The sequence below is a fragment of the Gorilla gorilla genome, chromosome 8, assembly GCF_029281585.2.
Source record: "Gorilla gorilla gorilla isolate KB3781 chromosome 8, NHGRI_mGorGor1-v2.1_pri, whole genome shotgun sequence".
Taxonomy (NCBI): Eukaryota; Metazoa; Chordata; class Mammalia; order Primates; family Hominidae; genus Gorilla; species Gorilla gorilla.
This window is the reverse complement of record NC_073232.2, coordinates 142,374,877-142,388,397: the sequence shown is the minus strand read 5'-3', so window position 1 is coordinate 142,388,397 and position 13,521 is coordinate 142,374,877. Positions and strand designations below refer to the sequence as shown.

At 44.9% G+C, this 13,521-nt stretch overlaps 1 protein-coding gene across 2 annotated transcripts in view; it reads left to right on the top strand.

The window, feature by feature from the left end:
- C8H10orf143 (chromosome 8 C10orf143 homolog) overlaps positions 1-12,035 on the top strand; it is a 50,863-nt gene extending 38,828 nt beyond the window's left edge. For both annotated transcript variants that reach the window (XR_010135311.1, XM_019034317.4), the window contains one exon: positions 9,224-12,035. Coding sequence is in view for 1 of the 2 variants with exons in the window: in XM_019034317.4 (XP_018889862.1) it covers positions 9,224-9,253 (30 nt within the window). In the remaining variant the exon portion in view is untranslated. The remainder of the gene's footprint in view (positions 1-9,223) is intronic.
- The last annotated feature ends 1,486 nt before the right edge of the window (positions 12,036-13,521 follow it).

Sequence of the window (13,521 nt, the reverse complement as noted above, 5' to 3'; positions counted from 1 at the left end):
TGTAATAGGCGAAGAGAGAAAACAAAAGTAGAGCCATTGGGACCAACACACTCTTTAGTGGCCATTCCTGGGTCTGGGTACTTGTTGGGTTTGGTCCTAGAATGCACCCAGGGCTGGGAACTGGAATGCTCACGTCCAGAGATAGATGTGGTTTTGGCCTAACAGAGGTGTGGGAGCTAGAATTTGGATCCTTGCATAAAGTTTAGAGCCTGAAGATCTGATTATACCCTAAAAGGGGACTGGAAATTATAATACCAGGCCATGCATGGGTATGGGCTCCAAGTTTTTTTTATCTCAGTCGTACAGGAACCAAAAGTAGAAGCCCTGCCATAAAAACAGTTGCAGCCCTTTGAAGTCCTGAAGGCCTTGGGTGGCAGCAGGTGCGGAACTGTCCTGTAGGCATGCCTCCACCACCCAGTGTGTAGGAGATTTGGAGATAAAACAACCCCCACGGAGGATAAGATCACACTAGAAAAATAAGCACATAAACAAATCTACCACCATGGTGAGAAGAGGGGTCAGGAAATAAACGGTAGAATCGAAGTCTCTAACAATCTGAAATAATTGAAGAACCTGAAGTTGGGTATAAAGTACGGGCACAACTCATTTTATTGCACTTCACTTTATTGTGCTTTGAAGGTATTGTGGTTTTTACACATTGAAGATTTGTGGCAACCTTGCATTGAACAAGTCTGTTTGGTGCCATTGTCCCAAAAGCATATCCTCATCTCATGCTTCTGTGTCAGCATTTTTAAACAACAAAGTATTTTTAAATTAAGGTGTGTACGTATTTTTAGGCAGAATGTTGTTGCACACTTAATAGACTACAAGCATATTATAAACAAAACTTGTATATGCACTGAGAAACCAAAAAATTTGTGTGACTCACTTTATTGCAGTGTTCTGCAACCAAGCCTGCCATGTCTCTGAGGTATCCTGTAGTTATTTTATAAAATGATTAAAGAAGAAATAGAGCCATAGTAAGAAAGGAAGACAGTTTGAAAAAAAATTGGAAGGTTTTTTTAAAAAGAACTAAAAGTGCATGATATGTTCATTGAAGTTTGTTTAAAAAGTCATCAGATTAGACACAGTTAAAAACAGAATTAGTGAATTAGAAGATAGAGCTGGATAAATCCCCCAAGCACAGCAAGAGAGATAAAAAGATGGATAGTATAAAAGTGTAATTAGGAGTCATAGAGGAAAGAATGAGAATGCCTATTAGGAAATCCAGAAGGAAGGACTTTAGAGAATGTTTGAGCAGAATAGTTGAAAAGATAATGGCTGAGAATTTTCCAGAATTGAAGAAAGGCATATGTGGTCAAACAATTTTGAAGTAGAATAACAAGCAAGGGAAATTATCCATCAGATATCAAGATATATTACAAAGCTGTGACCATTAAGACAATGTGTTAATTGGCCTAAGTGTAGACTAACCAATGAAATAAAATTGAGATCTTTAAACATGCATATATGGCAGTTTGAAGGCATTATAAATGAGATTTACATACACCTATAAATTGTGCCAGGGCAATTAGTTATCCATATATGAGGAAAGATAAAATTAGATCTCTGCCTCACACAAAATCAATTCTAGGAGGTGGGAGGTGGGGATGGGAGTTAATAAGAACCTATATATGAAAAAAAAACCTTTAACATTGTTAGTAGAAAATATAGAATATGACGGCCAGGCGCGGTGGCTCATGCCTATAATCCCAGCACTTTGGGAGGTCAAGGTGGGCAGATCACCTGAGGTTGGGAGTTCAAGACCAGCCTGACCAACATGGAGAAACTGCATCTCTACTGCAAATACAAAATTAGCCAGGCATGGTGCATGCCTGTAGTCCCAGCTACTCGGGAGGCTGAGGCAGGAGAATCTCTTGAATCCGGGAGGCAGAGGTTGCGGTGAGCCGAGATTGTGCCATTGCACTCCAGCCTGGGCAACAAGAGTGAAACTGTGTCTCAAAAAAATATATATAGAATATAACTGCATATATTAAGACATGCTACATATCAGAATTCTTTCATCATTGTCTAAGAAAAGCTTTTTGCAGGAAAGATATTTACAATGCACAAAATATAAAGATGAGTTTCTTGAATAAATATGCAAATCAGTCCAGTAAATAAATGGGCAAAGTATATGACCTGGCAGTTCAGAGAAGAGGAAACCCAAAATAGCCAATAAATATAAATAGGTGTTCAACCTTACTAGTAATTTAAGGGCTTGCAAATTAAACCATCAAATTAGCAAAAATAAAAATGGTGCTATAACTGTGGGTGAGGTAGAGTGAAAGGATGTGTTCACTTCCTCAGAAGCCATGTAAATGGGTAAAGCTTATGGTGGGCATTTCTGGTAAGCTAGAAGATATGGTCCTAGGTGTATACCCTAGTAGATGCCCAAGAAAGTGTATACAAAATATTTGTTGTATTTGGGAGGCTGAGGCAGGCAGATCACTTAAGGTCAGGAGTTTGAGACCAGCCTGGCCAATATGGTGAAACCTCTACTAAAAATACAAAAAACATTAGCTAGGCATGGTGGCACATGCCTGTAGTCCCAGCTACTCAGGAGGCTGAGGCAAGAGAATCACTTGAGCCTGTGAGGTGGAAGTTGCAGTGAGCCAAGATCCCGCCACTGCACTCCAGCCTGGGTGACGGAGCAAGACTCTGTCTCAAAACAAAACAAAACAAAATATTTGTTGTCGCACTGTTAGAGTAAGAAAAGCCAGAAACAACCTAAATGTTCATCAATAGAATGAATAAATGAATTGCAATAGATTTACTCAATGAAATGTTACAGAGAGCAGTGAAAATGGATCAAATCAAATGGAGAAAAAAGGAAATTACAGAAGGATCTACGTAGAATGATACTATCTAGATACAATTTTAAGCATGGGAAACATTGATACATATCTACTAAAGGAATAAAAACATTTGTGAGAGTGGTAAACAACTTCAAAATAAGGGAGTTATTTCTACCGAGTGGAAGGGCTCAGGGTGCAGTGTTTTGGTGATATCTAATGTTTTATCCCCTAAGTTTTGTGAGTCTTGGGCGTGATGTATCCACACATAGATAGGTCATCATGACACTGGAGGACATCAAAGGCAGAGAAACATGTGTAGAGCTGCTAGAGAGAAATGACTGGCTAAGCATGAAGGGATGATAATTTGACAACAGATCTCTCATTAGTAGCAATAGATGCCAGAAGAGCTTGGAATGCATCTTTGAGCTGCTAAGGGGACTGCACTGTGACGTGCATGTGGACAGGCTGCACCAGGTCCGGGGGTGCGATGGCCACTGCAGTGGGGTTCCTCTCCCCACCCCAGAAAATTCAGTTACCAAAACTGACTCAAGAACAGAGAACAGAATCAGATCAGTAACAATGGAAGGATCTGGGAAGGTTATCAAAAAGCTCCCATCACAGGGATTTTACAGATTTTAAAAACCCTGTATGAAAGAACACATGGATGATTTAACATTAGAAAAATGACTGCATTGTCTGATCAAAGGGAAAATAGAGATCATCTGTTACATGCAGAAACAGCGTACAGTCAGATGCTAATCCCGTTCATGATATATATTTAAAAACTCCACAAACCAGAAATAGAAGGCTTTCTTCTGGTAAAAATTAAGGACGTGATACTTAGTGGAAGCATCTGTGTTGAAGAGAAAAGGATGAGGATGCTATTAGCACTTCTGCTCGGTATGCTAGGGCTCCTAGCTGGCATAATGTGATAAGAAAAAAAAAAGAAACAATGGACATAAGAATTGGAAAGAGAAAAATCTAAATTGTTATTTCCAGATGGTATAATTATCTGCATAGAATATCCAAGGCTGACCACAGTGACTCATGCTTATAATCCCAGCACTTTGGGAGGCTGAGACAGGAGGATTGCCTGAGCCCAGTAGTTGGAGGCTGCAGTGAGCTATGATTATGCCACTGTACTCCATCCCAGGCGGCAGGGTGAGACCCCATCTCTTAAAAAAAAAATTTCCAGAAAATCTGCAGATAGACTGCTAGAACTAATATCCAGCAAGGTTGTTGAATATGAGATGAACACACAAAAATAGATAGACTCTTATTTACTGGTAACAGTCAATTAGAAGAACAAAACTCCATTCACATGGTTGCAGCGTGAGGATGTAAGTTACTATCTAGTGTTCTGTATTTCATCCTGAAGGACTCCCTTCAGCATTTCTTGTAAGGCAAGTCTTCTAGCGACAGATTTTCTGTTTTTGTTTATCTGGGGATGTCTTAATTTCTCTATCATTATAATTTCAATGTCGTTTGGTTTTGTTGGATATTGAGGAAAGGTGTATGTGGCCACATGGTTTTGAAGTAGAGTAACAGGTGCTGACAGTCTTTCTTCTGGCACTTGGAATATGTCATCTCGCTGCCTCTCACTCCATGATGTCTGATGAGAAATCAGCTGTTGGTATCACTGAGGCTCACTTGCACATGGTATGTCGCTTCTCCCTTTCTGTGTTCAAGATTCTTTGGTTCTAGATCACTTTGTTATGATGTGTTTAGGTGTGGATCCCTTTGGGTTCATGCTAGTGGAAGTTAATTGAGTTTCTTGTATATATAGATTAATGTTTTCAAATCAAATCTGCGAAGTCTTTGGCCATTATTTAAAAAATACTCTTTCTGCCCTTTCTTTGTGTCCTTTTCCTCTGAGACTCCCGCTCAGAGGTGTGTTGGGACACCTGATAGAGCTGCACAGGTGTCTTCGAAGCTCTGTTCATTTTTTCTTCGCTTTTTTTTTTTCCTGTTCCTCAAACTGGATAATCTCAATTGATTTTGTGTTCACTAGTTCTTTCTTCTGCTTGCTCAAATCTGCTGTCGATCCCCTTTAATGAATTTTTAATTTCACTTATACTTCTAAACTGTAGAACTTCTGTTTAGTTTATATGTATAAAATTCTCTCTTTATTGATAATTATCTATTTGGTGAGACATCATTTTGCTTTTCTTTAATTCTTAATCATGATCTTTTTTTTTTTTTTTTTTTTTGAGATGGAGTTTTGCTCTCGTTGCCCAGGCTGGAGTGCAATGGCACGATCTCAGCTCACTGCAACCTCCGCTTCCCAGGTTCAAGTGATTCTCCTGCCTCAGCCACCCAAGTAGTTGGGATTACAGGTGTGCACCACCATGCCTGGCTACTTTTGTATTTTTAGTAGAGACGGGGTTTCACCTTGTTGATCAGGCTGGTCTCAAACTCCTGACCTCAAGTGATCCACCCACCTCGGCCTCCCAAAGTGCTGGGATTACAGGCGAGAGCCACCGTGCCCGGCCATGACCTTCTTTCGTTCTTTGACCATATTTAAAATGGCTGAGGTGAAGTCTCTGTCTGGTAAGTTCATGTCTGGGCTTTGTGTTCTGTTTGCCCTTCCGGGTCAGATCCACTGCGCACCTTTCCTGGCATCTGCACAGGAGGCCAGCCTGCATGGCTTACATCCAGGGGGTGCCGGGGGCGCCTGGGCTCTCCCACTTCCCTTTGGGCTCAGCCGCTAGGGAGATTTGGGGCAGGCAACAGGAGGCTGGAGAATGAGGGCAGGGTATGTGGCCATGTCCCCTGGCCAGTGTCACTCAGCAGCATGTGTCATCTCCTCCTTCCAGGTTCTGGTAGCCGCTGCTGCCCTTTATCCCTTGGGTCTGGCCCCTGCACTGTCCCTCGCGGCTCCCAGGACAACTTTGTGACAAATCCTTTTGTAATAACCCCTTTGTGAGGTCTCCTGTTCGCCCATGTATCTGTTTCCTGTTGGGGCTATGACTGGTACAGAAGGGTGCACGCCCACTTTCAAGTGTTGACGCCTCCAAGAAGGAAGGGAGGAAGACGAGGCAAGGGTGTGACAGGTATCCATCGGCACAGGGCACAGCAGGTGCTCTGAAGACATTTCATCATACAAAGATGCATGCTGGTAAAGACGGATGATTGTCTTAGAGGTCCAAGCTTTTACTGTAGGCCTTTGTAGAATTCTCTTGAGAAGGGACAGTGTTTTGTGGCAGTAAAGACGAATATGCTGTTAAAGGAAGAAAAAATGACTCCTCTGGCAGATGGTAATGGCAGGAATCGTCAACATCTTTAACCCACAGAGGGCTGCTGTCATCCTGTCACACAGGTACTCGGGGAGAAGCGGAGAGCTAGCCACAGCCAGGGCTCTGCCCATTAAGGAAAAATGGCTTCAGCAAAAAGGGAAGGAGATGTGGGGTGCAGTTCTCTCCTCCCCCAGTCCACAGGGATGACTTGCAGCTAGATGTACCGGAGGTGAAGGCATCAATCTGGGTGTTTCACGTGATGGTCCCAGATGGAGTGAGGTGTGTCCCTGTTGGCCCTGCTGTCCTTGCCAGCTCCACAGAGAGGTCATGGAGAGCCCAGCGAGGAAGGCTTCCAAAAAGGAAAGGGGGACGTTCTGAGGGAGTTCATGCGTGGTGGCAAACCCCACAAAGAAGCCGTTGCAGTGAGAGATGAAAGAAGGGCTGAGGCCACACACGTGTGCCCCAAGGGTGTGGAGGAGAAGGCGCTGGGCAGCAGGTGCAACCAGAAGCAGATGGCCCTGGGCCCTTTTCATCCCAAGGTTAGAAACAAATAAAAACTCCCTCTTCACAAACATCGTTCTCTTGCTCCGTGGAATTGTGTTTTACCAAAAGTGGAAAAGGGTTTTCCCATTATTGCTGATCAAATCACTTTTCAAGCCTGACCAAACAGGAGGCAAGGCATTTTAATTGTCTGCAGTAAGACTCACAGTCGAGGCACAATGAGCCTGACGCTCCTCGTCAGACCTGCCTCTGGTGGCTGGCGTGGGCCATCTGTGAGTCCCAGAGTCTGACGACTTGAGGTCCCACTGGCCCAGCCCCAGTCTAGATTGGGCTCAGTACGAGGCTTCTCTTTGGGTGTCACTGGGGGCTGCTTGCTTTGAGAGAGACAGAGACAAACTGGGACGTGTCAAGAAGAGAGAGTAGGATGATGCGGGGACTTGAGATCATGCCAGGGCAGAGGTTTAAATGAGCAATTTCGAAAGGTTCCTTTGCGTCTAAGAGAGAGTAGAATGGTGCGGGGGCTTGAGATCACACCGGGGCAAAAGGTCTAAAGAGCAATTTCTAAAGGTTCCTTTGTGTCTAAGATTCTGGGTCTTGGCCAGCTGCGTTGGTTCACACCTATAATCCCAAGACTTTGGGAGGCTAAGGCGAGTGGATCGCCTGAGGCCAGGAGTTCTAGACCAGCCTGGACAACATGATGAAACCCTGTCTCTACCAAAAAAAAAAAAAAAAATTAGCCAGATGTGGCGGCAAGCACCTGTAGTCCCAGCTACTCAGGAGGCTGAGATGGGAGGATCTCTTGAGCCCAGGAAGCTGAGGCTGCAGTGAGCCATCATTGTGACACTGCACTCCAGCCTGGGTGACAGAGCCAGACCCTGTCTCAAAAAAAAAAAAAAAATCCAGGTCTCAGTCCTCAAATTGATGTGGCTCTTTGTCCCCAAGTTTTATCCTTTCTGTCTCAAACATGTCTTCCAGATATACCCCTCCTTAAACAGAGCAGGGAAGGATGCATCAGAAATAAGTCACCTCAGTGAATAGCTTTTTAAAAAAAAAAATCATTGTGTTTTTTAAGTTATGTGGTTGGTGATGATGAAATGAATTAAACAGCATTTCCCTGCAATTCCCCTGTCTCTCCCCTAAGAGAGGCCCGCTGCCTCCTGGGTCTGTGCACCCCACGGCGCCTCCAAGTGAGCCTCCCAGGCTTCCACTGACTCTGCCCCTTCAGTGCACAGCCCAGAGCCGTGATTTGCCAGCTGGGCTCCTGCGCTCAGAGTCTCCCAACAGAACAGGTTCTTGTCCAGAGAAGTTCAGGAAATGCTACATACTTTCCCCTGCCTTTTAGAGATTTGATGTCCATTAGACTGTGAAAGACCTCGAGAATTGCATGAAGAAACTTGTTTCCAAAATGTCCTTTTGTAAAGGGATACCTGCTACACATGTGATTCTGGGAACATTCTGGGAAGCGCAGGCCTGTTGAGTAAATGCAGCACCTGTATTCACCATGGCATCCAGGGCCCTTCAAATCTCAGTGTTGCTTGACCTCCCAGACAGCTGCTCCCATCCCTGCCATGTGCGCCACAAGCCCCTGCTCCAGCCGCCACAGCTTCTCCGATCCTGGAACAGTCTGACCTTGTGCTGTTCTTACTGCTTGAGGTATACCTTCCCACCTCCAAAGATTCTCTTGCTCCTTCGTGGCCCACCGAGATTCCTGTCTTGTGTGAAGCCTTCTTCAGGCCCCTCACCAGGTAGGGTCACGTGCTGTCTTCCCTGGCTCCTGTAGCATTTCGTTCTGATCACTCGAAGGAGCCATCAGTATCTCACGTCAGTACTCTGCTGTCTGATAATCCCTCCAGGCAAGTTCAGAGTCCTGTCTGGTCCCTGTGGGTCAGGGCAGCCCCTGCCTTCCAGGAAGCAGGGACATCATCAAGAACTGGACTGCTTTGTTTCCCCACTGCCCAGCCTACCCCACCCTTCCTGGGCTGCAGCCAGCTCAGGAGCCTGTTGCCCTGATGGTGGAGTCCTTGCAGGACAGGGAGGCTGTGCCTGTCTCTGCCTGTGGGCCAGAGTGCCACGCTGCTATGTGCCAGGATATGTGGCCAAGTGTGACAGAGATTCCTAGATGCTGATGAGCCTCTCATTGCACAGTGGTACAGTGTCTGGCCAACTGTCTATCCCCAGCCATCTGGTTCTCCCAGTTACTTCTGCGGGTGAAGGTGAGGAGATGAGAGGCCTGCTGTAGGAGATGGGTTGGGGGCCAGAGGGGCCCTGGCGGGGATTGCCGTGAGCCTCTCTTACTCCCGGGTGTCCCTGGTGAGAGGAGCCACTTTTGTGTTGCTTTTGTGCTGAATCCTGATTCAATATTTAGACATTTTTTAAAAAATTTATTTTATGAATATATGAATAGTATTTTCATTCTCTTGCTATTCCTCAAAGTACTATAGGAAAGAAGGGAAGTAACATTTATTGAAAGTCTTCTGTGTACCAGTCACTACTGGAAATGCTTTAAATATCTTAATTATAATGTAATATATAATATATCTATAAACAGATACCTCAGGAATTAAGATATCACTTACAAGTAGTCATTTTAAATGTAGTGCTTTGTGTTGGCAAATGTATATATAGCCAAGGTGTATTAATTCGGCCAAGGTAAATTAATTCCCACAATGTGCTGTTTTATCTTTGTAGGGACATTTTAGCCATACCAAGAATCATTAGAAGATGCAAGCTGGAAAAAAGAAGGTCCCAGTTTTGGTTTTGAACCCTTCATGTTGCAGCAAATGTGAATCTCCTACAGATGGGTTTGGGGACTTACCTGTTCAAATAGCAGCCCAGTGTCCTCTGTGGGTGGGGGGAGGTTTGTCTGTCCTTTCATTCTAGTAAATCCACCATCCTCTGCACGAGAGGCAGGAGAATCCACATCACTTCAAAAGAGCCCCCAAATCCTTACTACGTACTACAGCCTCCTTTCGAATGTTCCTGGTTGAGAGGGAGATCAGTTGCATTATTTACAAGTCAAAAAATTTTTTATCAAACTTCCTATGAGCTTGGGCACTCATGGCCTATGGAGGCCCACCCAGACGCAGCCCCGCCATGATGCTTTTTCATTGTTTTGTGGATGTACCCAGGGCTATTTACACACTCTTTCATTAAAAGGCTTATTTTTATATTTAAAATGTTCTAATCTTGGAGTGAATTTTACTAAATGCTAGTGTCCAATCTGTTCCCCAACTGAAGTTATCAGAGACAGATCCCTTTTATATTCAAGTGGAAATTACTCATTTTCTCTTGGGTTTTCAATGTATCGTCTGACTGTGAGGCTGGCATTATTTTCTCTGGGTTTGAAAGCTTCCTGAGATGTCCTGTTTGTAAGCTCCTGTCCGCATCACGTTATCTGCAGGGAATGTGCTCCCTCCAGGGAGTGTCCTCGGCACTGATGTGGGAAGAGCCCCCTCTATAAGTCATCATGGCATTCGGTCATGGGAGAGTTCCATACGGGAAAGATGGAGCAGAGGAAGACAAGGTGTTGAAACCAGTACAGCACCACCTGGGATACGGATGATCCAGAATTATAGGACACGTCTTCATTAAGCCTGGGTAAGATCCCAGAGCTATGACTCGATCAAAAAATGCCAGTTCGTGCCAAACAACCAAAGCCGGGAGAGAGGGAGAAGGTATTGGCATTTGCGGCCTTACGAAAGATTTTTATGAAGAGCTTTAGTTTGTTCTTCTCTTTTCCAAAATGAGATACACATCTAATTTTTACGGGAAAAAAAGAAAACTCTTAGATTGACAGCATGTTCTTTTTTGTGTGTAAACTCCTCCTTCTCACCCTCGTTCATGGAGAGAGCAGGTGTCCACGCGGTGTCAGGTGGGTGTTTTGTAGCTGACGTGGCACGCGTCCCTCCAGCTGTTCATACGAAGCTGGCTTTTGTAGAGAACAGTCTCTGGGCATCCTCCTGCCCCAAGGAAAATGCCCCCGCTTCAGAGTCAGACAGACGTGAGTTCCCATCTCATCTCCACCGACCATCTCCACCTGACCTTGATGAGTCCTTAGACTTCTTGGAGCCTCCAGCTCCCATCTGTGTGATGGGGAGGTCGCCCTTGGGGTTTGCCCTTAGCCCACAGTGTGACTCCTCGGTGTCAGTGCCTTCCGTCCTGGTGCACAGCCCCTCCACCCCAAAGCAGGCCTTCTGTTCTGGAAAAGCAAAGCTCACAAAACATGATGACCCAGGTGACAAGGATGAAAGGGATGGGGTGTAACTGGCCAGAATGTGGGTGTATTAGGGTTCTCTAGAGGGACGGAATAGGATAGGTGTATATGTGAAGGGGAGCTTATTAAGGAGTATTGACTTGCACGATCACAAGGTGAGGTCCCACAATAGGCCGTCTGCAAGCTGAGGAGCAAGGAAGGCAGCCTGAGTCCCAAAACCTCAAAAGTAGAGAAGTCGACAGTGCATCCTTCAGTCTGTGGCTGAAGGCCCAACAGCCCTTGCAAACCACTGGTGTAAGTCCAAGAGTCCAAAAGCTGAAGAACTTGGAGTTCGATGTTCAAGGGCAGGAAGCATCCAGCACGGGAGAAAGAGGAAGCCTGGAAGACTCAGCCAGTCTAGTCTTTCCACATTCTCCTGCCTGCATTATTCTGGCCAAGCTGGCAGCTGATTAGATGGTATCCACCCAGATTGAGGGTGAGTCCGCCTCTCCCAGTCCACTGACTCAACTGTGAATCTCCTTTGGCAACACCCTCACAGACACACCCAGGATCAATACTTGGCATCCTTCAATCAAGTTGACACTTGATATTAACCACCACAGTGGAGAACCAGCAGCTTTATCCAGGTGCTGGATTTTCCAGACTGTGAAGGGAATGGAGGAGCTTGTGACTGGGTACCTAAAAAGGGGGATGGCAACATTTTCTTGGTGTTTTCAGCCATTTTAGTACAGGCCACGAAATAGAAGGCTCAGAAATTCCAGATTTTCCTAGGTGTGGTCCACACCTCAGTCCCATCCTACTCTGGCCTCGTGTGGACAGAGGTCCTGCCCGTGGCCTTGTTGTCCCCTGGCAGCCGCCCTCCACCCACCCCCTGACTTGCTGTCACAGCTGCCCTGGCATCCATCCTGGCCTTCAGCCCCACCTCCCTGGCTCCAGAGTCATCCCTGGCCACAGGACGGTCTCTGCTCTCCAGCCCAACCCGCCTCCTGCTGGGATTACCTGGAGGAGCTCGCCCCGTGCAGAACTGTTTCTCCCTGGCAAATTAATTTGTCAGCACCACAGGTACTAAAACAGATTAGCTAATAGGCAAAACCTGCATAGATTTCACTAAACTGGGTCTTGATGCACCCATGACGAGCGTGAAATGGGATTATCCCTTTAAAGTGCTTCATCTTTGTATTCTTGTCAAAAGAGGAGGAAAAAGACGTTTTCTTACACCCTGAGGAAACAGACTGGGCATTGATGTGTGTGTATTTCCATTAGATAAATTTTCAATTTGTTCTTTAATTATAATCTGTTATTGCTTTTGGGGGGATATAGGGGCTAAAAATGTCAAAACGTACCTTTAATAATTTCACAAAGTAAGTTTGTAATGGTTTCTAAACCAACAACTTACGAAACTCATTTTAGAACATTCAAAAGCATGGTAAGTGGTTAACAAAGACATGTTAACATCATTTGACATGTTTTTCCTCCTTTAAAAATATAGTTTATTTCCAAATTTGTTTTTAAAACAAAAAGTATACTTGAAATCCATACTTATTAAAGAAAAAAATTTTTAATTATAAATTTTAGATAAAAATGAAACTAAGTCGTCCATAATCCCATTACTCAAAAGTAACTCATGTTCACATTTTGATGTGCGTCCTTTCAAAATTTTTTCTATGTGAATATATGCTCCCAAGCATGTACTTTTAAAATTTATAGTTTATTTTATTTTGAGACAAGGTCCCACTCCTGTTACCCAGTCTGGAGTGCGGTGGTGCAAGCACGGCTCACTGCAGCCTTGACTTCCTCAGGCCCAGATGAGTACCTCCTCAGCCTCCTGAGCAGCTGGGACCACAGGCATGTGCCACCACGCCCGGCTAATTTTTGTATTTTTTGTAGAGGTGGGGCTTCACCATGCTGCCTAGGCTGGTCTTGAACTTCTGGGCTCAAGCCATCTGCTCACCTTGGCCTCTCCTAGTGCTGGGATTACAGGTGTGAGCCACCGCGCCCGGCCTAGCATATACTTTTTTTTTTTTTTTTTTTTTTTTTTGAGACGGAGTCTCGCTCTGTCACCCAGCCTGGAGTGCAGTGGCGCGATCTTGGCTCACTGCAAGCTCCACCTCCCAGGTTCACACCATTCTCCTGCCTCAGCCTCCCGATAGCTGGGACTGCAGGTGCCCGCCACCACGCCCGGCTAATTTTTTTGTATTTTTAGTAGAGATGGGGTTTCACTGTGTTAGCCAGGATGGTCTCGATCTCCTGACCTTGTGATCCATCCGCCTTGGCCTCCCAAAGTGCTGGGATTACAGGCGTGAGCCACCGCGCCCGGCTGCACATACTTTTTAATGTTAACATCATGTAACTCTTTTCATGTCAATTAATATATATTAGATTACCATTTTAAGTGATCATTACCATTTTAAGTGATTACACAGTATACCATTAAATGGAAATGCTACATTTACCCAGTTCCTTCATAATGAGTGCTTAGGTTGTATCTATCTACTTGCTATTATAGAAGTTGCTGTCTAAACATCCTTATATTCTGTAAAGTTTTGCAATTATATTCAAAAGAACATTCTAGAAGTTGTGCTGCTGGTGCAGAGGGCACCTTCTGGTTTTCTGCCCTCTAGAAAGGTACCAAGAGCCCATGTCCTGTCCCTGTGCACGAATATTGGCAGAAACATTTTTTTTTAGCATGGAGCATTTTGCACCCACAAAAGTAGGCAGGACAAACAGGACAAGGAGCCCCGTCAGCTCTCATCCAGCTCCAGTGATGATCGGC